Source organism: Centrocercus urophasianus, unplaced genomic scaffold, assembly GCF_019232065.1.
Source record: "Centrocercus urophasianus isolate 14NV4802_14NV808 unplaced genomic scaffold, USGS_Curo_1.0 seq_18, whole genome shotgun sequence".
NCBI lineage: Eukaryota > Metazoa > Chordata > Aves > Galliformes > Phasianidae > Centrocercus > Centrocercus urophasianus.
Genome location: NW_024884733.1, coordinates 643,738 through 670,937, shown reverse-complemented (window position 1 = coordinate 670,937; position 27,200 = coordinate 643,738). Strand labels below are relative to the sequence as shown.

The following is a 27,200-nucleotide window of genomic DNA, read 5'->3' as shown; positions in this document are numbered from 1 at the left end:
TGTATTGGTTCTGATTTCTGCAAAATACTATCACATTCTGCTTCTGCTAAACAGCACAAATGGAATCAATATTTTAAAGCCAGATAAATTTAGCAGTTTTGTTCATTGCTATTGCAAGCCAAGGGAGCAAAACAGGATAGGGAACAAGCAGGGAAGAATGAAGAGTATGGATAAGCCAGACCAACACAAATAACTGAATGTACACTGAATTTATCCTTTATTAACTGAAAATAAAGCACTGTTACACAGAATCACATTAAGGAGTGGTAAGATTCAGCACACTTTGTATCTTCCACGTGACCCAAACCATCATCAATCCAACCAATCCATCTAGCTCTGCCCAGCTCACTTTTCTACTGGGCTCATTAGCACAGCTTCACATACCCTCAAAGAATTAAACTCCGTAAGTCCAGCTCTACAGAACAGACTACAGTAAAAGAAAGAAACCATTTACAAACTGACTCTAACATTAAAGCTGCTCTTTTTCTGCCTGGTCCTTTAGACACAAAGGCCATAGAGCCAAGGCCATCTTACAAGAGTGAAATGAAACGCACTGATATGTCTCCTCCCTTGCCCAATTCTAACTCAGACACTGCTTTCAAAAATTAAAACCAAGAACCAGGTTGGAATTCACACTGGATTTTTTAAGGTACACTGATAAAAAGCTGTGATTTCTACCCTAAAATAGTATTTCTGCAGTCCTGTTCTTTTGCATGCAATTTTCTTTAAGTGCAGCTTCGTTTTGACACAGGATTTTGTCTCCTTAAACTTTTACCTATAAACTTAGGGCATGAGAAAAATCACTCCTCATCCTAAGCACAGAGGGAAAACAATTGTTTTGCTTTTGTCATCTGTCATTACACTGGACTGTTCTACCTAACGTGTGTCACTCCTTCAGCTGAGACACAAATGCAGGACTCCACAAGGGATATTTATTTTTATGTGGATTCTGCAAACTTACGTCACGGGAAGTGGTCAAGTTCTTGCTGTTTTCCTCTCCTAGGAATGACTTCATACTCTGCATGATATTTTCCTTCCGCTGCTGCCGGAATTTCTTCTCCTCGTCACACAGAGCCATGCTGAACCGGAGGTCAGTTGAAGAGCTGTTTTTCAGAACAGACAGGAATTAGAGAAAGCCCTATTCAAGGAAGAAGACCAACTATGAATTCCAAGAAGAAGACCAACTATGAGTTCTAAATAAAATAAAACAGAATAAAACAAACATATACTCATGCAACAGCTGCATAATGTGATTTGACACAGTGAAGGAAGCACAAAACAATGACACTGTGTCGCTAAGATATGTATTTCACACAGAAACTTCACTGTTCACATCCTAGAGTAAAAGAAGGCACAAAATAAGCAGCTTTTACTGGTGTATTACCTAGTCTCAAAAAGTAACATTAAGTTAATAAATGTGAGTGATGAAGCAACTACAAATTTTTAGCCTAGAAGCGTGAATTCTCTATTTATCCACCAAAAAACCACCAACTACAATGAAAAAACATTCATGTGTGCTACTGTATACTCTTAAGGGGAGGAGAGGGCAATTTTGATGCCATATCCATACAGTCTTACTATCAAAAGCTGTATGGATCTCAGCAGAGATTGTACTGAATGGAGACAGAAAAAACAAAGTCTCTTTTTCCAGCTGTTTTCCTACCCCACATGATCACAAGCATGCACAGGACTGTGTAAAGACTTCAACACCCTCTCTGAATAACAGCCACAGCTTCAGCTCCCACTTCTCATTTCAGATAACAAGACAGGAACTGAGTCAGCATGTCACCCCAGGAGTCTAAAGTACAGCACTGCCAGTTTTCAGAGCCTGACAGACCTTTTCTCCCTTTAGAAAAAGGCCTTCGGAAAAAGTCTCACTACTGCCAGCCCAGAAGCCATCTCCTGCTTAAGACCCCTTTTGTGAATATGCATCACAGAGCTCAGAAGGGTCCCTCTCACACACAGGCATGCAGGTGAGTGACAGACACTTGCACAGGAGCGACCTGCTGCAACACTGCCTCTGCCAGGTAGCGGTGAGGGTAGGCATGCAGATTCCCATATTTTTGAAATTCCCATATTTTTTAAAAAAGGACTGTTTACAAGCAACATCCCAGGAAAGTATATTACAATTGGAGAGCCCCACAAAACCCAAAATCCGTGTGACTGTCAGTGCATAGCAGAGTAGAACTTGACTGGATTCTTCTGCTTTACTACTTCAGTGTCTACTGCCAATGCATCAGCCAGACACTGTCAAGCATCTTACGTTCACTTAAGTCTGAGATATGAAACACTCACAATTAAGAGCTCTGAATGTTTTAGGGCTGATCTGAAGAACCACCCACATATCCACCTTTATTAGCATCAAATGATGAACAAAAAAATGATCCCTGGGGGCTCTCTGTCAGCCTTCAGAGTCATTACATACATTTAGCTACTGGCTCAGCACTGTTATTACAGTTCCGGAAAAAAAAAAGAAGAAAAAAAAAAAAGACTTTAAACACCTTGTTCTCAGAAATTCATTTCTAGACTTAAAAGACATTTTTCTGATTATGCCTCAAGGTGATTTTTTGTCTTTCACCTGGATAGACCGAGATAGAGGGATAAAGACATTGAAAGAAAGAAGATTAAAACAAAACAAAAAAGGAGGTATCAGCTCAGCTTCATGGGAAATCCTGTCCAGAATGGGATATTCCATTTCCACCTTGATACTACACTGAGGTGCACTTCAGGGCAGCTTTGTAATGACTACACACACGTAATGAAAGCTACCATGAGATGCAAAGTCACTACAGAAAGTAAAACAACAAGCTGAATTCAATGTCTGAGACTTCATTAGGGAGAGCCCTTGAAAAAGAAAGTATTTAACACAAGCCAACATGAGAAGTCCAACAGCCATGACCCTCAAACATATGGAAAAGGAAAAACTATTCAGAAAAGTAACGCTGTTCAAGTCGATCAGACAACTGCTGTTCGAAGACAACCTTCAATTTTCAAGTCTTTGATTTTTTCAGTCCTTGGTATTTAAAAACTAAAATTAAGGATTTTTGCACTCTGCAGGGCATGTTTAAAAGAAAACCAGAACAAATGGAATAAATTTTAAATAAAGGTTTTTGTTGCTAGTATATTTTCCTTTTATTTATTTATTTATGGGTTTCAATAGGAGATACTCACCACACTTCAAGAGACAGCTCCAAAATCATTTCTGTAACCTACACAAGAGAGATTTAAATCAAATTACAACATTTTCAGCAGGAAAAAAACCCACACAGGCACCTGGAATACAAAGTCACTAGTGCTATGGGCTTTTTTAGATCACTTCATTGAAAAAAGAAGAAATTGCTAAAATGTGTCAGTGAGTTTACTTTTTACCGAAAACACAAGAAAATGCTGCTAGGTGCAGCTAGGTGCTGGCTTTCAGTGGTTAGATGGCATTATCTTCCATTTTTTCAATGGCAATCACTTTTTGACAGTTATTTATGTTTGACCTAAAGGTATCTGATTGTTTTCATACACTGAAGATGTGGCTGCAGTTTGACTTTTAGCAACAGCCCTAGCAATCACCAGCTGATCAGCTGCACATGCAGAAGATACTATTCACACAGTGAGGGACAGGAATCTTGCAGGACTCCTGCAAGCTACATGGATCTACCTGGACATAGCTATAGCTTGGTTCTCTCTGCCTCCTTCACAGAGCACTTAAGAGGGTTCCCTGCAAGCAAAGGTTTACAAAAAATGGTTAAAGCACTCATCATACTCGTTAGCACCAGTCTGAGAGTACAAGGTTGCCAGATTAAGGATAGAGATAAGCACAGGCATCTCCCCAAGACCTTGCAGGAAATGGCTGCTGACTCACCAGTACAGCCCTGCAGGCATGTAACACACATTGTCTTCCTTCACTCTGCCTCTCGCTATACCTGGATACTCTTCCCCACATGCAGTATGTGATCTTAGCACAGGGCAAGGAGAGGATAACAGCCCTGCTGAGTGCAGAGCAGGTATGGATGGGGCAAACTCTGCTGCCTCCCACACCAGCACTGCACGCAGGGAGGGAGGCACAGCAGCAGGGCTGGAGAAAGGAAAGGCAGAGGGAGAACGTGAAGGAACAGTGCGAAGAGTCATTTATGGAAACACATCAAAGGCAGAGTAGCAATTACGTAATTCCAGCACCTGACATTATTAATTTAGAAAGCACTTCAGAAAACATGCAATGATTCAATGGTTGAAGAAATGTATGCACACAGTACTACATAAACCCTTGAAGGGAAATGTTCCAGCAGGGAGAGCATGTCTTTTTTACCTTACACAGACTGCCCAGCAAATCTCAGGGATACGCACTGTGCATGCAAACTGCCTGCATGGGACTCAGCCTGACCTGATGTTCCCTTCCCATTTGCTTCTTAAGGTAACCCCTAGTTAAACGCTAAGGTTCGTGCATGGAGCTCCCTGCTTCCCAACAAATGGGCTTTAATTGTTTATTTGCTGTAATCAAACCTAGTTCTAAAGTTGTATCTGGCTGAAAATAGCAGAGCAGTCACAAATCAGGAGCTCTGACCATATCACGATCACAGCCCCAAGCAGGAATGCATGCAGTACTGATAATAGATACAGTATATGCACATGATATATAAAAAGATGAGCAGACGTGAGAGATATAATCAACTGATGAAGTGTGTTCAGAATGGCCTTCAATACTGTGATACTTTAATCCATGTAGAACAAATTAAATTATTAACAGATGTAATAACAATTTCCAGGAGTTACCGTGCAGACAGGCAAACCATGTTAAACTGACACCATTTTGTTTTGCATATGAGTTTAAAGAAAATAATCAAACTAGAACTTGTCTTCTTTTTTTTCAGCACCACATGCAGTAATGCAGCATTAATGTTAAGTAGGGCTGTGTTACAACAAGCCATTCATTACAACTGCAATGCACAACAATAAAAGAATTTCTGTTAGCTTTCTGGAAGTCACAAACTTCAAGTAGTAGAGATAAAATAAAATCCATATAACAAAGGCCATGAAACTAAAGTGAACCAAGTGGTGCTGAAACCTGTTTGATACTAGACTTGTAGAGAGAATTGCCTCAGAAAGAAAAGTATTCAGTGCTACTCTGTTTATTCATTATCTTCAGCCGTACTGCAAAGAGATAAATACAGTGCCAGCAGGCAGCCCAGTGCTTAACCATGGCCAACAGTGAATGCTCAGGAAACCAGCTTCAGGACCAGGTGTGCAAACCTGAGCTGAGATTTCCCCCTGCCCCAAAGCCTCCAAAGATGTAGCTATTTCCTGACCTACAGGCAGCCATTACCCAACGAGGGATGTAATATCTCATTGTCTATTTTAAATTTAAAATTGTGTTGATAAAACACAGCCAGAAATAGCAACAAAGAAGCCTTGGATTTTTAATCAGGGTTGCAAGTGCAGGCTAAATGTTTTCCTTATGAAGTGACTAAGGGTAAACTCCGAGTAACATCAGACTCAGTGAGATTCCTTAGGAAACATCACTCAGGCTTTCTAAGCACCAACTTCAGCATTACTTGTGAAGAAGCTGTATCTAACCATGTATATCCACATTATAACAGTGATTTAGGTGCTCTCAGTTCAGGCACTGATTACACTGATTACAAACTTCCCAACAGATTCACAGACACATAACAAAGGCAAAGCCACAAACGTTACTACTCACATTGTTGAAAGTTAATTGGACCTCCTTCTTCTCTCCCAGTTTCAGAGAGGATATAGGAAATGTGGCCATACCAAGAGTCTCATCCATAACGTAGTTGGCATCCATCAAAGTAACCTAAAAAGATAAATGGCATTCAACACTGATAAATCCCTTTTTTAGGTCCATATGGATTATGTCCAAAGTAACTTTTAAAAAGGGATGTGGAAAAGAATGTAACTAACCCAACACAGTCAACACCCTAGGGTATGCTCTTCAAGCAAGATAAGCTAGCACACAGTGAAGGTGGCTTTTTTTTAAGGCATTCAATAGAGTGAGTATGACAGTATCATTCGTAAAACAATTTTCATTTGTGCACTTTTTCTGTCAATAAATCTCATCACAATTCTGAACAGATGCAATTACTTCAAATTATATGAATTATATATATAATCATTTCAATTTCTAGCTAGTACATCTCTGTGGAGAAGACAATAGTGTTCTAAGCATCATATGCCAAAAAACATAATGCAACTTTTTCAGCTAAGATGGAATCCATGTGTCCTTATTTTCCATTCACAGACCAAGAATTTCATAGCAAAAGAAGCACAGCATTCCAAACGACACAAAGCCTTTCTCTGTATCAAACCAGACCTTCAAGTCTCTTCTCATTTTTCATATCAGAGCATATACCTTTGCAAATGCAATACTATCCAAGCATTGATGCAAACAGCAGAGAACACTGTCCAATGCATTTGCCCTAATTCTCCTGTGCCAATGCATTTGCCCTAATTCTCTTGTGCCTATGTCTAGCTGTCTTTTTTCTCAGAGGCAGCCTTTCAGTTCTCAAGTAAGATGCTTGCAAAGAGTTTCAAATTACTGTTTCCGTGGTTTCTAGTAAATGAGTTCCCCAAATTCATTTGGCTTATGATTTTTTTCCACTTTGTGGATTAGTTTCTTCTGAAATACCATGTTTGTGGCTTGGAGCATATATTTTGCGTAAAACAAATGCAATCAAGACACAAACACTTGCATGACTATTTGTTAAATCTGAGCTCAACCTTTGCTCAGCTATAGAGAATTTGTCTCATCCTGTGCCACTACTGATTCTTTGAAACAAACTGTATTTTAGTGACATTGGTATTCTAACATCATCTGCATTCTTCTGTTTCCTCACAGGACTCAATACTCATTGTTGTAACCTTTGAGGGCTGATTTATGAAACCAGCAGCAGCAGTAAGAACTTCATAGCAGGATTTTAGAGAGCTTCTTACACTTCAAAGTAAAAACTACACTTGTGACAGTGTTAAACGTTTAAATGACCTGAGGAGTAGAAGGGGTTGTGGAGTCTGCGTGAGCCTGGGAACTCACAAAATATGCTTTAGGTGGATTTTGCTGATTTGAATTCTGATGCTGTCCCCCACACAGGAATCCAAAGGCTCTGCTATGGACTCTGTGTGTGCACCACAATGGCAGAACAAAAATACCAGCCTTAACTTAAAGAACGTGTTTTTCATGGGGAAGAGAAGCTTTACGAAAAACAGCATGTATTTGTTTATGCAGACATAAATCAAGCAGATCCAAAATTAACCATTACTACATGGTATCGCTGGCTCTTCGCAGGCAATTTCCATAAAATTTTATAGCACTTGCCTCCTAAAACAGCAATGATCTTCAGTTATTGTAAAGATACATGTCCAAATTCTACTTCTAAAGAAATCTGCCACATTCTCTTATAACATGGCTGTCCTTTTGGCTTGCCTGGGCCACGCTGCGTGAAAATGAGCTGTCTTGGGCAGCACCTACATAAGTGTCTCCAAAAGTAATGCCTCCTATTTATTTCCATGGAAACCACAACACATACAAAAAGTACAATAACACTATTTGATAGAGCAGATTCTCAGCTACAAAAAGCAGTTATTAACACAGTCACCACTACTAGCTACGCACTTGCACCAGCAATGAACAAGAGCCTGCATGCCATGCTGGTAAAAATCTGCACCAGTGGAGGTGATCCACTGTTGCTGTCACCACTGCTGAAATGCACCACCCACCCCTCACTGTGCTCACATCCACTGTTTGATCTCCATCAACATTCAGCATGTGCTGATGAATGTCAATGGGTGTAATTTTTTTTTCTGCATGGAGGAATTCAGTTCCACACCTCTGCTTCATACACATTTCCACTTCAGACGTCATTCTGTCAGACTGTCCCTTTGCTGCCATCTGTCACGCTGCAACAACATATAATGGCATGCAGGCAGAAAGGTTCAGCCTCTACTGCCATCCCACCAACATCCACCTCTAATGTTGTAAGCCAACACAATAAAATATGAGGTATTACTTTTGGAGCAGCCCTCATAAAAAAAAATATACATTTATATTATATAAAATATATAATATTTTATCTTAATATAAAATATAAATTATAATAATATAATATATATTTTTTTTTATATAGCCCTCATAAAATAGAGCAACAAAGACAGGTTGATGAACCCAAATTCTTACTTTCTCCTTTCTATTTCCCCAAACGATCACTGCATTTCTCTTTCTAAGTCCTGATTACTACTCACCTATATTTTCATGAAAAAATAACAACTAAGTTACAGATTCCAACTTTTTCCCTGATTTCACTTGGCTATGCTGCATGTCTGAGATCAAAACACTTAGTGAGAATCAACTCAGGTGACCACTGCACAAGATAAAATGTCAGGAGCTGTTTTGCATAATCTGTTTTCTGCAAAACGATTGTGAAGTTACTCTGACTTCCCTGAAGTCATTGTCACACTGGTAGGATGAACATGAAAGTTCTTTGTGCTCCAGTAGGCTGATGCTTCTTCTTTGAACTGCAAATCTGATCATCACCCAGAGAGAGCATTGTTGGAAGCACAACACAATTTTAGGATCTTGATCTGTTTAGCCTCAAGAGGTCATAGTTACTAGGTCAACAAATAGCTTTCCAGGCTTTATCTTCTGCCCTTGCTCCCCATTTAATTTAGGCTGAAAACCTGTACGCTTACGTCAGATCAATTTACATGTTAGGACCATGTCCTTTGAAGAACCAAGCTAACACAGCACCACAGAACTTACATTCTTACTATATGGACTGGTAAAATAATTATATATAATACTTACCTTTTGTACACAACCCAAGAAGGCTTAACATACTGATATTAGACAATGGCTCAGACAGCAAGCCTGCACATGGACTAAGAGTTCCAAAACATCACTGTGTGTGCACTGAGAAAAAAGCAGAACCACACTTCTGCTTTTTGACTACTGAGGGGAAAGCAGGGAATGAATGGGCAGAAACTTGACTTTACAGCCCCCACGTACTCACTGTCCATAATAGCAGAATCAGTGAAGGAAGCAATGTGAAAAAATTTATGGCTGATGTGATCTTACAATGACTCTCAAGGCTATTCACTGAATACAACACCTCTTACCTAGCACCATGATTAAAAGCAAAATTCAGCCTTTCCTGTTAAACGATAAAAAACAATAACACCACCACAAACTCCAAAATCTCAACACAGGAGATGAACAAAGTACTGTTATTTTAAACTTCCAGACATTTTTTGACTTCCATTTCCACACAGGCAGCTCAGTCACTTTATTTACCTCAAGAACGTTCTCCTGGTTGGGGTCCAGAATGAACTCAAAAGTCTCGTTCCACACAGGATTCACATCATTATTGAAATGTTTAGTTCTCTTCCTGCAGTCAGGAGCGGAAGGGATGAACAGTTCCACATAGGGGTCTGGAGTGTCAACTACAGAGACAAACAATGCAGCATTCCATGTAACTCAAATCTGAGTTGTAACAGTCATGTGAAAACAGTTATGTGAAAACGCTGATGACCTCATGATCTATGGCAGAAATATATTTAAACTTAACTACACAAATTCCATGAATATAAAGAAACAAGCAATAAAACAATATTACCAGTATCTCAGAAGGAAACAGAAGTTATGCTGTTAGGTGAAGAGAGACTTGAACAAACAGAAAGGCACTGGGAAAGATTCACCTTTATTGGAAATACGTATACTTCTACCTAGCATTGGTAATTATTTCCAAAAGCTCTTACCCCTTCCTCATCCCAGTGTCACAGCAGTGACACAAGAGCATTCCACAAAACAGCCCTCAATTAAAAATCTAAACAAGCAATGGGGTGTCTAGCTTTGGATCCTCTTTCACCTGTTTGACTTTGTGGAGGTCACCACAGAACCATGACCTTGCAAGCACGTTATATTTGAAAAACAACTGCAGAACCCTGACTGAAAATACAGTAACGTATCACAACTTTATCTAATCAGAACTATTAGTGGGAGAAAAAGTACACCTTGAAAAAATTCACCTGACGTTCAATCAAAGCCATTCCATCCTGAAAGCAAAGAACACACTGTTGGCATCCCAACATTTCCAATCCATTAAAGCCAGTAATTTTCTTCTGACAAATGAGATTTTTCACTCAAAAGAGATTATTTTTTGTCTGACATTTAACCATCACCAGTGTCAACGTCTCTATTATGAATGACAGTTCATTCCTAAATGAGAAATTTCAGTTGTCCTGATCCTTAAATAGTGTCACATTGTAACTGCAGAAGAGATTCTATCCTGTTTTCACATTTAAGTTCAACTCGTAAAAGATAGAGAGCACTGTGGAAATAGAATGTCACTAGTGTGTTTTATCAACAGAAGAAATTCAGCCAACCTGTTACAGAAAGCAGTAGGCATGAATAGGACATGTGCTGTCAGCATCACTACCCTTCTCTGACTTATTTTTTTCTAAATCCATATTAGTTTGTTTTGCTTCAACCATATGTTCAGTAATAGTATGGATTTTCACTTTCTTCATCTCACCACTGTCAATCAAGGTTTAACAGAAAGTATTTTTTGCAACAATTTATTATCCTATAAATACAAGAAACAGGCTGGTGTTGACCTTTCCATACAAAGCCACTAGCTGTAACATGGTAAAACACACACATCTCCGCAGCCTCTCTGCAAAGGTTGTCCTCTGCTTTTGGGGAATACTTTAAAGAAAACATTCTGCTCACTATGAACATGAATCCTTGTATTAAAGATGTCTTTAGGAAAGAGATTAAAATCCATCACTAGGTCAAACAGGTCTGAACATCCCACCCTGTATAAACTTCAAGTCTAAAGATACTTTTTTCAACAGAGCCAGATGTGTTCAGAGGTTCCTGATTTCAATACATTATCAGAGTGTGCTGAAGCCAAGAGTCATGGGGTCCCTACAGCAAGGAGAAAGAGTAAACAAAAAAGTTTATATCAATACTTTCAGGAGTCAATCTCCTTTTGGAAAACCTCCTGAAAAGCCTCAGGAGGTTTTGTGTACCAAGGCAGAATGGAGTCAGAACATTCAGAGCCGCCTGCCACTGCTACTTGGGAACATCAGCGAGAGCTAACACAGTTTCTGACACTACCAACAGAGAAAGTACTGAACTTGCACAAAATAAAAAAACTTACAATCCCTGCAGAGAAGCAGAACAATATACAAGACTCAGACAGATTTTTATGTCATGCTCTGTATCTGTGGGTCTCAGCTAATTGCTACAACTTGGCAGGTCACATGTTACCTGTCAATTAACGAGGAGCTATTTAAAGCTAGGGAATGGTGTGGCAAGCCTTTAGATAGCACTCTTCATTAGCTCCTAAGAATTTTTGTCTTAGCTTGTCTCTTAGTCAGGGAGAGAGATGGGATCAATCCCCAGGTGTATTTTGCATCTTTCTTTTTCCACTGACGGATGTAACTAATTGCCAACTTCTACTGGCTGCATTACCTCTCTTGAATTACAACACAAATCCGTGCCTAAAGGCAGGGAATTCAAAGCCCCAGGAGCCTGCACAGCAAAACACGTACTGCAGTGAGCAGTGACAAGATCTCATCTGTAAGCCTGGACATTGAGCAATACCTAGGCAACAAACCCTAGGGACACACAGTGCCAAGAGGCTGAATGTGCCCCCAGAAGCTTGGTTTTTAATAAAAATAACAACACTTAGCAACGTTCTGAACAAAACTTTGATGCCTCTCCTGTTCAATTTTTATGTGACTATGGGATCAGCTCTAACTGGAAGTTACAAAACTTTGATTTTTGTTTTAAGCACAAAAAGCCAATGGCTCCCCATCTGTATTCCAAACCCCAAAGCACGTGGAAAACTCAGGCCTCAGCACAGCTGGCAGCCAGCTGCCATTACTGACTCCTCACCAGAGAGAATGTAAGTGAACACTGAAGCAGAACTTAAATCAAGGCACAGAGCAGCTAAACTTAGAAAATCAGCAACTAAAATAAATAAAAGAAATACCTTGGTAACTGAGCAATGCCAAGCCTCCCCCTCACTCCCTGCCTTTATTATGTTTTTTAACCCGAGGCTAGGAGTTAATAATCTGCCCTTTCATGTTTTAAAGTTTATTTTGTGCTATTTTCAATTAAGAAAATGAAAATCTATTCTTTTCAAACTTCCTTCTTCAGACGAAGAGGAAAAATACTGGAAGACTGTGTGCTCTGATTAAGATATTGCTACAAGCCATGCTGTATAAATAAAAATTGTACTCCTTTTATCACTTGGGGATGGCACTCACAAACTAGCTACTAGCAATCTAGCAATGCAAAGTTGCTTAATGTATTTAATGTGCAGGTAAAATAGATGGTGTATGCATCTTCTTGCACAGATCTATTTATTCCTGTACATGTCTTTGCTGGTTGATTTCCTAGGTATGCTTAAAAAAAAAAAAAAAAAAAAGAATCTCAAAAAATGAAAAACAGCTTGATCATCACTGTTATCTGTATTTTGATATTAAAAATACCCAACATTATAATGAAACAGCTTGTGGGTCAAAAGCTGTCGCTTTGAAACTGCAATCATTGTAAGAGAACTAAGTTTGCATACATAGGGGCAACTGTTAGAGAATTGCTCCTTGACTGAAGTGAAGCAAAACTGGAAAGAAACACAGCCAACTTCAAAGACTCTCCATGAAAAGCAATGTCTATTCATACCTCTTCCTCAGGACAGACCTATAGACACATGAACTATTGATAGACAGCGACTGTAGTGTACAACTCCATATTCCTCCCTTCTTGGCACTGTGACTCTATACAGTAAGAGCCTCAGTGTTGGCAGGCAATTAACACAAGACACTTCCAGAAGTAACTAAGAGCTGCACACACGGTGGCACAGGCGTGCTACAAAACAGAGACACCAGACACCATTCCTCAGAGAAAAAAGGAAGATAAACTGACATACAAATGTGGCTAAAAATCCACCTTCATACAAAGTACAAAATTAGTTTCAGCATTGATTTCAAGGGGTGCTACAATTATTAGCTTAGAGCTGGATGAATTATAAAGGTAGTTAACAAAACATTTATAATACATATTCTGAAAGATCTACAGCATCTGCCATTTTCCAAGGGTTTGGAGAGATCCAATACAAAAGCAAAATTAGCGTATAAAGGTGCTGTTGATTTGTTTCTTTAACAAACTTATAAACAGTCTTAACAAATGGCCAAGAGGTAGGAAGTAAGGTTTTAATGACTTCTATCTCCACATATATAATTCCTATAGAATCCTACCTCTGAACAACACAGTGAATCATAAAGCGAAACACACAACGGACACTAATTACAACCGATCATTCTCACGTGAAAAATGAAGCAATATACTAAAGAAAACTGTATGATTTTCTACAATGTCTGGAAACCATTTTATTTTGTACTATCCATTTGGCAGAATGGCTGAGATCAGGCCTCCATATTAATATAATTAACAGTATATATTTCAGTCATTCCAATTTCAATTATTTCAATACTATAACAGACTCAGAATCTACAGAAAACTTGTTCAAATCTAAACCAGAAGGGATAAAGCCACGTCTATTAATCATTAAAATTCATCTAATTGGTTTATCAAAGCATGAAAGAAATGCAAAGCTCTTGAAGCATTCAAAAATCCAATTTGCTACAGAAGAATCTGTCTTCTTTATCCCACTTATTAAAAGCTTATGATAAATACTTGTTATCATTGCATAATAATCTTGGATTATTAAACAAACTATTACTGGATTATTAAATAAAAACTGGTGAGGCCACACTTAGTACTGCGTCCAATTCTGGGCTCCCCTGTTCAAAATAGGCAGGGATCTCCTAGAAGGAGTCCAGCAGAGGACCACAAAGACTGTTAAGGGCTTGCAGCACCTCCTGTGTGAAGAAAGGCTGAGTAACCTGGGTCTGTTCAGCCTGGGGAAAAGAAGATTGTGGGGGAGGGGCCTGATAATGTTGATAAATATCTAAAGGGAGGTGGGAGGAAAATGGATGAGGCCAGGCTCTTCTCAGTGGTGCACAGTGATAGAGCAAGGAGTAACAACTTGAGCCTTGAACACAGAAAGTTCTGTACTAACACGAGGAAGAACTTCTTTACAGTAAGGGTGCCAGGGCACTGGAACAGGCTGCTCAGAGAGGTGGTGGAGTCTACTTCTAGGAGATATTCAAGATCTTCCGGACATGTTCAACCTACTGTAGGGTGCCTGCTTTAGCAGGGCATTGGACTGAGTGATCCCTTGAGGTCCCTTCCAACCCCTGCCATTCTGGGATTCTGTGAAAACTATATTAATATTAATTTTGGTTAATATATGCCTAGCATTATAGAAAGCAAATCTGGATCCAGACACTTTGGACCCATGACCTCCAGGCACCATACCTATGCACTTACAGGAATATTTCAGTAAGTGTATTGCAGAACTTTAAAGAAGAATTTTGTTGGTTTGGTTGACTGAAGTTTTTTGAGCTTCTGGGTAACCAACATCCTCTATGATTTTGTGTTACCATGTTCATAATTATCACGAGGTCCCAAATTACCATCTTAGTCTACCTTCCACCCATTTTTTGGCTCACAGGACTGCAGTACAACCTCATTAAGATCGAAGCTCTAACTAATCTTTGTCACATCTCATTTTTCTTTAAGTACGAACAGTGAGGATTTAGAGTTATGAAATGATTAACATGAATTAACACAAGCCTCTCCTGACTTCACAGATACCATTCAATCCACCTTCCCAATTTCCATCATTCTTTCCTCACATGATACCAAGAACATCAAAGCCAACTCCCCCCTGTGCCACACACAGTGTCGATGCTTGGATTTCAGTGGTAATGGCACAAATTTAAGAGCAGCCTGAGCACAGCCAGTGGTAGGATCATAGAATGACACGGGTTGAAAAGGACCTCAAGGATCATTAAGTCACAACCTCCCTGCCACTGGCAGGGTTGCCAAACACTAGATCAAATACTAGATGAGGTTCCTCAGGGCCTCATCCAATCTGGCCTTGAACACCTTCAGGGACAGGGCGACCTGTCTGGGCAGCCTGTTCCAGCATCTCACTACACCTGGTGAAAAATATCCCCGACATCTAATCTGCTGTTTCCCCTCTCCTCCCAGTGGAGGAAGGAAATAGCAGCCATGCCTTAGGAGCAAGCAAGTCTTACTGTGGAAGGGAGTAGAGGAGGCTGTGCAGCAGGAAGGTATGACTGAAGGGTCTGGAAGCTACTGAACCTTCTATTTCCTTACAGGATCCTAAGCAAGGTGCTTCAACAAGTTGATTAGCACTGACTGCTCAAACTAGTATCGTGCAAGCTATGTGAATCTCTTCACAGGTCAGAAGCATAGCTTTGACAGTCATGTTTTTGTTTTAATGGTGAATTTTGTCGGGCTCACTTCACAATGTGCTTTACAGAGGCATGGAAATATGAGTTGTTATCCCTATCACAGTTGAGTGAAAATGTCTTTTACCATTTTCATGAATAAAAAGGCTGTTTATTAACAACTATCCATCATGAGTAATTGCCAAATAACAAATATTCCCCAAAGTATTAATAAGTATTTGTATCACTAGATTTGTCTTGCCCTTGCTCTGCTGAAATTAATGAAAGAACAGGTTAATGGAAGGCCTGACACTGTGCGTCCAGAACAGAAGCACCATTAACTACTTACTTGCAAGTAGCCAGGGAGGAATGGAAATGTCAGAGCTGCCAGGTCCCACACAGAGTCCCAGCAGTGCCACTTGGGCATGTGAACAATGGCAGTGAGCACCCTGACTGGATTGCCTGGTGCTCTGGGTAAGACATCACATAGATGTCTCTCACTGCAGCAGGCAACAGTTAAGCATGCCCTGTCATTCATAAAATCAGAGAAACACAGAATCATAGAATGGCTTGGGTTAGAAGGGACCTCAAAGATCATCTAGTTCCAACCTCCTGCCATGGGCTGGGTGCCACTCACTAGATCAGGCTGCCCAGGGCCCCATCCAACCTGGCGTTCAATGCCTCCGAGATTGGGCACCCATAACATCTCTGGGCAGCCTGTGCCAGTGCATCGCCAACCTCTGAGTGAAGAATTTCTTCCTAGCATCTAACCTATATCTCCTCTCCTTTAGTTTGAGGCCCTTGTCCCATCATTATCAGACCATGTAAAAAGTCAGTCTCCTGTTTACAAACTACCCTCAAGTACTGGTAGGCCACAGTAAGGCTCCTAGAAGCCTTCTCCAAGGTGAACAAGCCCAACTCATTCAACCTTTCTTCACAAAAAAGGATTCAAGGGCTGGAGCACATCCTTGTGGCACTCCACCAGACAAACTCCAACAGCTCCACATCCTTCTCGTGCTGGGAGCCCCAGGCTTGGGTGCAGTACTCCAGCCAGGGATGCAGCAGGGCAGAAGAGAGGGGGCAATGACCTCCCACTCCCTGCTGCCACCACTTTTTTAATGCAGATCAGGTTACCATTGGCCTTCTAGGCTGCAAGTGCACACTGCTGGCTCATGTCAACTTTTTCTTCTGCAGGACTCCCACGTCCTTTGCAGCAGAGCCATTCAATGAGTTCTTCCCCCAGTATGTACTCTGGGATTGTCCCAATCCAAGTGCAGCATTTTGCACTTGGCCCTGGTGAACCTCATTTGATTCATATGGGCTGGAGGTGCAACTCCGGAAACCCTACAGTTCTTCTCCTACTTGGGTAGGTGGAGCCAGGAACACAATGCAGCAGAACTGGCTGTGTCAGTCTGCAACACCAAGAAGCATCTTATGACTCTATTGAGTAATCTTTACATTAAAATCTCCAGCAGCCAACAGCAGAATCTGAAAAGCAGCAAGGCCAGGATCTGTCTTCCCAAGTTTGTTCTGAATTCCCACTTATCAAGAGGACCGTGGCTTAGTGCACTCCTCCCAGGTTAGCAGTGGTGGCCTCCAACCCCCTGTGTCACCCATACTTCAGATGAGACTGTTTCAGCTATTTTAGCTTTTTTAAATTAGCTGATTTGAACTAATAAAATAAATACAATTAACCTGCAAAGCACATTAGCTAAGTTTAATTAAATTCCTATGTAGGCCATCTCATAAATCAATTTAACTTCAATTATTTATTCAATTTAACGCCAATTCTGAAAGAGTATTCACAACAGGTACTAATGCAGTCTAATTACTACATCTTCAATCTTCCCATTAATTTGGAGCAATTGCTTCTGAGAGCCTTCGAACAAATTAATGGACTGCCAGCAAGGGGCCACAAGCAGGAGGCATGAGGTTATTTGCTACATGTGTTCCAGGTACTATATAAGCACTGCCCAGGTTTCTGGCCTTATCAGACAGATGTTGAAAAGAGGATGATGCAGGACTGGATTCCATTTGTGGAAGGTGACTGCAAGTGAGGCGACACTGCTCCCAAAACAGCAGCTTTGCTCTGAGAAATTCTGTCATTGAGCAACTGATTTGTTAGAGATTATTACTGCCTTGTATTACAATGCTTTTCAGCTCTGGCACTCTTTAGGTGAAGGAAAGGACTGTGCTCCCAGCTCAGGGAGTGCATTACTATCTGTTTCACTGGTAGAAGGGACACCACCACCAGCTTTCCTGACACAGGTTTGACAAAAAAAGTAAAATAACATTGCCACCTGAACCCTTTAATAGTTTCACAACAGATCCATCAAACTGCCAAGAGAAAAAATTCCCCCCTCTAGGTTCTCTCTCCAGCTGCCTTTGTAGAGACAGCAGGGAAAAACAACGAAAACATCAGTTTGTAATGGCCCAGAGAAAAACCCATTTTTCTGGTGGTACAGCAGAATTCAAGGTATTGTTTGTTTTTTCCTTCTTCAATTGAAAAGCTTAGCTCTTACAAGCACTGTTAGTGCCACATCTATGAACCCTTTCCCTCTGTCACTGCCATATGCCCCATGCAGCTGTGGGTCCACGCTGATGCCTCTTCTGCGCAGCGACAACTGGGGCTGGTGTAGGCTTAGGTATATCATCACATTCCTGGTATATTACTCAAGCCCACAGTGTAACTTCTACATGTTGATAAGTATAGCTTAGGTCTAGTCTGGCATAAAGTCTGCTAATGCTAACTGAAACTGTCAACATTTTCTGAATCCTCAGAACAAGTTTATACTGGATCTGTGCTTGGTATCACAGGGCCTTAGAGGTTTCGGTCTTTTACCAGTGGCTACAGAGCTCCTTGCACTGTGATGCTGAAGCACAGCCTCAGAACCTCTGAGTGAGAGAGGCTGGCTTTCTGATTCTGACAAATGCTGTCAGTGAGACTTCAAGAGCCTGGAGCTGCCCAAACCCGGCAGGACCACAGATGAGTGCAGGCTGAGGTTGGTTACATAAACCTCATGCCTCAATAAAACCACAAGAAGAGAAGAAAGCAGGAAGAAATCAAGCTTCTATGGAGGACTAACAAGACAAGGAGGGAGACCCATTCCTAAAAAAGAAAAGCTCAAAATGTAGAAAAAGTGGTATCTTCAGCTCCATGAAGAGACTTCCAGGAATCCCACTATGATGTTTCACCAGGAAACATGCATCTGGAATCAATACAGGGATCACTGTCCTTTAATATCTTCATCAGTGACATCAACAGTGGGATTGAGTGCACCCTCAGCAAGTTTGCATATGACACCAAGCCATGGGCTGCAGATGATACACCCAAGGGACAGGATGCTATCCAAAGAGGCCTAGGCAGCCTGAGCAGTGGGCGCAGAAGAACCTCATGAGGTTCAAGAAAGCCAAATGCAAGGTACTGCAGCTCGGTGATGGCAACCCCTACTTAGGTACAAGTTAAGGGATGCAATGACTGAGCATAACCTTGCCAACAAGGTCCTGGGGGTACTGCTAGATGGCAGCTGAACTTGTGCCAGCAACGTGCCCTCAAAGAAGGCTAACCATACCCTGGTCTGCATCAAAAGCAGAGCGGCCAGCAGGTAGAGGGAGAGGATCTGCCCCTCTGCTCTGCGCTTTGAGACCTCACTTGGAGCACTGCATCCAGATGTAGAGTCCTCAGTACAGGAGACACATGGACCTATTGGAGGGCATCCAGAGGAAGGACACAAAAATGATCCAAGGGATGGAACACCTCCAGGCTGAAAGAGCTGTATGCTGGTATGATCCAGATTCAGATCTGATTGCCAGTATTTGTCAGATCACTCTATAAAGATTTTAAAGCTTACAGAGAATCTTAGTGAGAAAAACAAAAAAGAGGGCCTGAAGCTATCCTAGCACCAGTTTTCTCTGTTGCTCCAGTCAGCCAGGAAACAAAGTATATACCCTGAGTCAGCAATGCTGTGTATGAACTGTTCACATAAGGAAACATAGCCTGTGGAAGTTGCAATATACATCCATTATTGACTTTTAAGGATGACACATCCATTTATATTCTTCATGAATGAAGAGTTCGGGACATCTTGAAAATTCTGCACATCTCTCCAGCCTAGGCCTGGAAGGATAGAGGAGTAGATAGTACGCCATACACTCGTGATGCCCAAGCACAGTCAGAACTCCATATACACCACACAAGGCTTCTTGGGCAGAGGCAGACCTCAGATACTTATGGTAGCAATACAGCAAAGTAGGAAGTTCCTCCACAATAAACTTCAGTCTACCCAGATCCTTCAACACTGTTCCAGAAAGCTATCAGTCTCATAAAATATGGCAAAGATGTAAAATGAATCATGTGGCTGCAAAGAACAACAGCGTTTCAAAATACAAAGCGATGAAAAGCTGTTGGCCACCCATGCCCTCTAAGCCAGGAGATGAGAACCCCTTCAGAACCCAATGCTTGAAATCCTGAAGATATCAGCGTTTAAGAAGCCCTTTCCGAAGAAGAGAGAGTTCCAGATTACAGCCTGAGAAACATAAATATAAATGAATTGATAATTTTCTAGCAGGATACTCTTAGCATCTGAGACATTCACTTGTGATATGGGAAAAGGAACAAAAGCACACCACTGATCTTCCCCAGAATCTCCATCACCACTACAAGTTAACTCTCTGAAGTTATACAAATACCTTATACTAATACCTTATATACTTACCTTATGTTACATAACACAGACATTCTCTCTGCTATCAAATCCTATATTTGAGATCAGAAACCTGATATAAATGTTCAGAAATTCCTTCAACGAGTTATTTTCAACAAACCAAATGAAAAAAATACTGGCTGCCACAATCAACTGTGAAGGATCTGCACTACTCACAGCTTGCTGATACCAAATAAAGATGCACAAGGTTACAGATTTGATCAAATAGCTTCCAGGCTCCAATACACCAGGATTTGTATATACATGGGAAATAGAAACATTTCCAAAATAGAAGCAATCACATGCCTTTCGCTGGTTTTTATTTCACTTTGGGGGATTTGCCAGGACTCCAAGAACAAGCCCTGGGAACATGAAAGTTCTCTGAGATGCACCAGGCTACGGAGTGTTGGCACTGCCTCAGACAGGAAACCAGGCAGGTTTCAGTAGCCCCTGAGATAGTTCTGCCGGGTTGTATCCAAGTTTTTTTCTGAGTAACCATTCAATTTCAATAATTCAGTAAGTTTTCCAGTAAGACTTACTGGATGGAAAAACATTATTGATGGATAATATCTGGAGTTTACACCTTAGGACCATACCTGTTCTGGTGATCTTCTGGCTTTCTTTTTAATATTTTTCATACTCTCTTTCATACTACCTATACTTCAAGCCTCCCATCCTTTCTTCCCTCCCCATCTTCCCACTCTCTTGTGCCAAGATCCTGTGTCCTTCCACTGAATCCATCTTCTCCTACACATAAATTTGTGAGGCCGTTGTTCTAGTTCTTTACAGCACTTCTCCCATGTTTTTTGTTTTGTTTTATGTGAAGACCCCATAGCAGATACCAGATTCCCAAGTCTTCCCCTGCCAAGGCTCCCTGCCATCACTCCCCACCTACCTGCCATGTTTAATATCAGTGCTGGCAACTAAGTATAGAAGAATCATTCACTTGCCAAAGCAAATCTGTGTATGAGAGCAGCTGCTGTAGTCTGACCTGAAACCAGCTTCCAAGAATGCGCTGGGAAAGAAATAACTGCCTCTCAAACAAGCCTGACCAAAGAGGAAAAGCAAGGTACTACCATGCTCCTCCTCCTCCTCAGATGCAGTTCCAGGCTAAGTAAGGGAAGAAGTGCCGGAGAAAAGAGTGACAACCTGAGAGCCAAACACTCATAATAAAGGAAGCAGGAATACTCTCCTTACAGACTGAGCCAGTGTAGTATTCTCTACTTTCCTCCTTAAGAACAGGCAAGAGTTTTCATGGGTCTTTCCTGGTGGCTTCCTGTTCAGCTGCTAAACCTGGAGACTCAGAAGTGTAACAGAAAGGGGAAGAAGCAGTGGTGCCTTATGTAGCACTCCAATGTGAGATCTGCTTATTCTCTCCCTCCTTTCTTTTTCTATTGTGTTCACTCAGCAGAGCTCTAGGCTTCTTTCTTCTCAACTGTTAGTAACACCAAACCACAGCCTTTTGAAGATACAAGAGCCAGATTCACTATCCTCAGAACAGCACTTCTTACTAAGCCAAAAAAACTAAACATAGGTATGTTTGCTCGTAGGCAAATTGTTTATAACTCACTCATCTTCTCTGGATCAACAGAAAGAAGGACCGGCAAATCTGCTTTCTAATTTGAAATGAGCGAGCAACAAAATGGGTACACAGCTTTCACTTCAACAAAGCAGACAGAAAAGACAAAACACAATCAACCTTTTATTGCACGACAAGTGTGTTGAGGCACTCCCTCTCCCCCCTGCCTATGGAACGGTCTCCTAGAAAAAAGAAGCAAAACAGAAAGAGAGATACTCACGCATGTCACCAATGGCTCCTTTTGTGACATTTGTGGCTTTCCTTACTGTCACAGTGAATATGTGTGAGTACTGGTGTTCCACCTAGAAGTCGGAGAGTTAAATGTGATTAAAGTCCAGAACCAAAAAGCGGCTGTTAGAAACACCTTTCACTTCATCTGAGAACTGAAAGAAAGAAATCTCCAAGTCAAAATGTTAAATAAATAAATAAATAAATAAATAGAAATGCATACTGGATAGAGCATCATAAAGCTGAACTGCACCCCGTAGCTTTACTGAAAGGTCAGACCTTATACTGGGGTTGCTTGATTTTCCTGCAGCCACACCTACTGATCTCAGTGAATAATACTCCTCCTCTACAGAATCTGCTTTAAGGCATTTAGTCAGTCAACCAACCCAGTATGATAAAAAAAGATAGTGGGGGGTACTATTTTACCATATGCTCATTTTACAATTACTTTCCTCCAGAAAAAATGGGTGCAAAAAAAAGGATTAAAAAAAAAATCAGTAAAACATGGTATAGCTTTAGTACACATCAACACTTAAAGCACAAGTATCCCCAACACAGTGGAGAAAATGTGAAAAGCAAGCTGTTACAATGCCCACAAGTAAACTGCAGACAGTTTTTGGAGCTTCCTGTTTCCTGCAAAGACCAAGCAACAGCAGGAGCTGCCCTTCTAAAGCAGCCGGAACAATTGTCCCAAATGAAATAGGGAAGTAGAAAAGGACGTGAAATTAAGAAACAAAAGTAAAAACCTCAAAGTAGAAGCAGACATGAGCTCTTCTCATCATCTACATAGTCACACCATGTTTGACCAACCCACTGAATGCCACTGAGAACCATCCTGGCACTGCCAGCAGGTGCCAAGGCCTTCCTTACACAGGAAGGGCTCAAGGGCACGGAAGCTGCGAGCACCCAGCCCTGCAGCCAGGCAACTGCTCCCAGTACTACACCTACACTGCCTGCTTGGTGCCCAGCCTCACCTGGGCTTTCTGACTGCCTACGCAGCATTGGTTCACGTAGTACAAGCTCAGCCTCCTGGCAAGAAATCCAGGTACGTCCTCGGCCCCAAGCTCTTCCATGCAGACAGCACTGAGTCCGAACTGCTGGGCCCTGCAGCCCCAGGCACAAAGGCTGCACGAGGCCCTACACACCCCCTGGGGTCCCAGGTGCTCTCCTGAAACCACACTGACACACCTGTGCCCTGGGTCGCCACTTGGGGTATTCTTGTTATCTCTTCTTCAATGCCCACCAGCTTTGTGAAATATAGTTAGATAAACACTGCTTCTGAATCATTAAAATCAGAGCAACTAACCAGATTATCTTGCAAAAGTTTCCAATCAGAAGTAAAAGAGCAACTACTGAAATCAGGAGACTCCTTAAAGCTTTTTTAACATGACAGACATTACCTCTGATGTGGGACGTGCCCATTCAAGCTGTGTCTGGTGCTTTCCTGGTATGTTTTCTTCTGGACACATTAAAATAAATAAATAAATAAAAACACATCTTTTTTTTAAAGGAATAAGCTGAAGAGCCAAAAAAAAAACACAAAAAACTTACATGCAGACAGCTCAGTAACTTCATAATATCCACCTTCTGCACTGCAACTTGCATGAGCTGCTTGAATGGGAAGGAGGATGGAACCTCTGCCTGAACACACTTTCCGCCACAGGAGAGAAGGGGGTTGGTGGGTAGCCGAGACTGCTGTGAGCTATGTGGGGCTTCCCCATCTGTGTCATTTATGTGGTTTTGTGAATTTTCAGATGCTCTGAATCTCCAGAAGACAGCTTCTCTCATCACCCTGTTTCCAGTTCACTTTACAAGTGCTCAGGGCTGTTTTATTGGTGTGCACCACGTCCACATGCATGTCAGACTGCTGAAGGTTTCACAACACAGTGCTGGCCCAGTGTTTGCTCACACAAACTGGTGTCGTTGCTTTGTTATACACAACCTTATAATTAAAAAGAAATGTCCAAAGTGCAAACACACCGCCCTTCCCCTTGTTCTAACTGTTAAAAAAGATCCTGTCCTCACTTGAGACCTTGAACCAGAGATCACTGAGCATTTAGCAACAAAGAGAGGATCGAGCTGTCATTAAGTTACAGGTACAAGACATTGGAGGGCTGGATTTAGTTTTCAGCTGCCATGTGCAGCTCAAGTGCAGTTCTGGTGTCCTACAGTGCTGCAAAGGTGCTCCCTTAGAGACAGTATCACTGGAAGGCAGCCTGCCTGTACCTTGGCCCTATTTATCAAACTCGTATGCATCAATAAACTGCCCACTGTCAAATCACAGAGTGGCTGTGTTGGAAGGGGCCTTTCAGCCTCAGCCCCTGCCATGGGCTGGCTGCCCTCACCAGATCGGGCTCCAAACTGTTAACTGTGTGTGGAATAACTTTTGGTACCCTCCAAAATGAATGCACACATAACAGTGGCAAAACAACACAAAAGCGTTATCTTCTTTCCCCATACCTCACCCAAAATAACACAGCGAGGTTTACAATTATAAAGTTATTATTATTTGGCTGTAATCACATGCTTAGGAGAGTTTTGCAACAACACAGTACTAAAATGAACTATCGCCCTCTTAGAAAAAAAATGTACATAGAAACACAGGAAGCTTGAAAGTCCAGCTCCTTTCTTATCCCAAAATGTTTTCAATGCAACTCAGTGCAACCAGAAGTAAAGGCATTTTTCCATTTTGGATTTTGTTTCTAAGAGTTATAAATATCCAAAATTAACAGCTAGCACATGTTTGGGGATCACTTCTTTGTTGTCTTTTGGAAAGGCTAACTTATACAGAAGCGAGAAGCCCTGAAAATACAACGTATTGACTCTGAATACCTTTGTAAATCCAGCCCTTAATAATTTAGATGACAAAGCTTCATTTTCAAGTGATTTATGTTCATCTTAATTCTTGATAAAAATCTGTACATTGCCAACCTCTCAATTACTTCTGAAAAAAAACAAGACTGCACGTAAATCACTTAAACATTGCAACACTGAGTGGAGCAATATCTGCATACCTTTAGAAACACAAGTCGGGTTAAAATTTCAGAAGATCACATAACTTAAAAGCCTAAATACTCTCTCCTAATGAGGCCTGGCTTTAAGCATTTGTTTCATTTTATTTCCTCTTTCTCTATAAATAGGAAGAAGGAAGAAGTTAAAATAAAAATAACCTTCAATTTGCCTTCTCCGGAGATGGGTTTTCTGAATGAAACACTCCCATGTTTGATCGGGGGGGGTTGATCCCTCCCCCCCCGAGATACAAGCACAAGGTCTTCCAAGTATGCTACTTGGAAGATCCACTGTTCAATATCTCCTGCCCTCACACAACTCCCAAACTGTTTGGTTTTTTTAAACCCCCCTTCTGCCTTCTTCCTTCCTTTTCCACTTTAGCTGTTCTATCCTCCCCATAAACTTTCACTTGTTATCTAACTCACTTTATTTTTACCCATTGTTATGTATTTGCGTAAAATCATTACTTCCCCATCACAGACGATGCTCTAAAAATCTGCTGTAAGACAGCCAGGTTTTGCCTATGAACTTCCCACACTTACAAAGAAAGCATGGAATTTGCATGCATTGAATACAGTATTTTTCATGCCCTAGAATGCTGAGTCACAAAGTGTAACTCAATCTGGAGATACACACAAAATACAAACCAGGAAAGTCTGGTATACATTGTGTAATAAAGAGTTACTGCTTTTACTTCCTCAACTTTATGCAGGACACCTGAGCTGTCAATTGAGTCAGACAAAGGAAAATGTTTGCCTATTTTCTTAAATAACGGATATCCATGAAGACCACACTCTCACACAGATGCTACAAATTAAGGCAGATAGTTCTGCATGCAAGTCTTGAAATAACTTTACCCATTATTTTAATATTTAACCCCAATAACAATTTAACAACGTGCATTAAGTCACAGCTATTTATTTATCTGACAGTACTTTTGGTGCAGTCAGATCTACCAGTACCTACGGTGACTTTGCAAATGCCTCCTTTCATTCTCTCAGCTTTCATAACACAGGGAAGGGAAAAGACAAAGAGAGCAAAAAACACACAGTATTTAGCAGGACTTTTGGAAAATGCTGATTTCTGAGTCTTCGAATGTCAACTGTTATTAAAAACACATTGGTTTTTCCTGCTGCCCTGAGTGTTCCAACTTAGTGCAACTTTCCTTGCAATTTAAATTCACGTGAAAAGAAAAAAGAAGAAAGTTTCTTGCATTAACAGTGTTCCTGTAACAACACTCTTAATTAGAATTCAGCACTGCTAGAGGATTAAAATTACTTATACTTCTAAAGCTGAGTTTTCCTCACTATAGTGTCAAAAGAGATCTTTTAAGTGAACGATGGGAATGCCTCAGACTGCTTCCACAGAGGTGCAGAGCAGAGAAAGCATTCTATCCAGGAGAGGGCACTGACACAGAAAGGAATAAATTCATGTGTTGTTTTAAATGCTGTTAAATACAGGCATCAATGACCCTGAAGCCTCTCTTTACAGTGGTCTTCACAGAGCTACGGATCAAGCAGAGCATGAGTTTCACATCTGCTGGCTGCTAACTCATATAAAGGATGTGACTGTGTGGGGTGGAAACCACAAAACTGATAAGAGATCTTTTCAAGGAAGCACACACTACATTTTTAGTAATGTAAAAAGTTCAACTTTATTACAAGTGTATGAACTATCTTTAAGTGTGTATCTACTTTCCTGCCATGAGATTGTTATGAAAAATGGCTGATAAGAACAGACTCACTTGTTCCAAGATTTTGGTTGGGATAGGAATGGAAATATTTAACCTGGAAAGTCATTCGAGCAGTGACACACAAGAGCACATTACAGCCAAAAGTCCGGCCAGCAGCTGAGCCGTCCTGCTGCCTTCCAGCACTCAGCAGGCAGTGCTGCTCCCGTTTCCCATTTCAGCCCCTAGCTCCTACTTCTCCACTGACACAGCCCATGCTCGTGTGGTTCTGTGCTTCCCTTAGGTCGGCTCTGACAACACACAGCTGAGCTTTTGCACTGATTTTCTCCCACTTCAGCAAGATCAGGACTAGCTGTGCCTCTGACCTGCTACGGTGGGTGCAGGGAGAAGACTGGGAGGCTGTGGGAAGAAGGGAGCACAGTGGCATCGATGTGTTGTTGAGTGGCACAGGTCATCTCACTGATCCTTACCTGGAGCCTACAGGCTATATACTTTAGAGACTCTGAACAAACATCACTGATGGACATTGCTTTAGGACCTGTGCATCCAAAACTGCCAATTCATCTCTCTACCCACTTTCATGGGAAAACGTTACTCAGTTCATAGAATATTATAAAAAATTGTATTGGAAAGGAGAAAGATAATAACACAATGTTACTCCTGT

At 41.2% G+C, this 27,200-nt stretch overlaps 1 protein-coding gene across 8 annotated transcripts in view; it reads right to left on the bottom strand.

Moving 5' to 3' along the window:
- Window positions 1–27,200, bottom strand: part of PLA2G4A (phospholipase A2 group IVA) — a 107,421-nt gene that overhangs the window by 33,419 nt on the left and 46,802 nt on the right. For 4 of the 8 annotated variants that reach the window (XM_042819315.1, XM_042819314.1, XM_042819312.1 and 1 more), the window contains 5 exons: window positions 21,830–21,911; window positions 9,290–9,438; window positions 5,690–5,803; window positions 3,172–3,209; window positions 962–1,103 (listed from right to left, as the gene is read on the bottom strand). In XM_042819315.1, the coding sequence (XP_042675249.1) occupies window positions 962–1,103; window positions 3,172–3,209; window positions 5,690–5,803; window positions 9,290–9,438; window positions 21,830–21,911 (525 nt within the window). Of the gene's footprint in view, window positions 1–961; window positions 1,104–3,171; window positions 3,210–5,689; window positions 5,804–9,289; window positions 9,439–21,829; window positions 21,912–22,060; window positions 22,885–23,237; window positions 23,297–23,388; window positions 26,190–27,200 lie in introns of those variants that run through there. The other 4 variants (XM_042819317.1, XM_042819318.1, XM_042819310.1 and 1 more) reach the window with 3 other exon arrangements.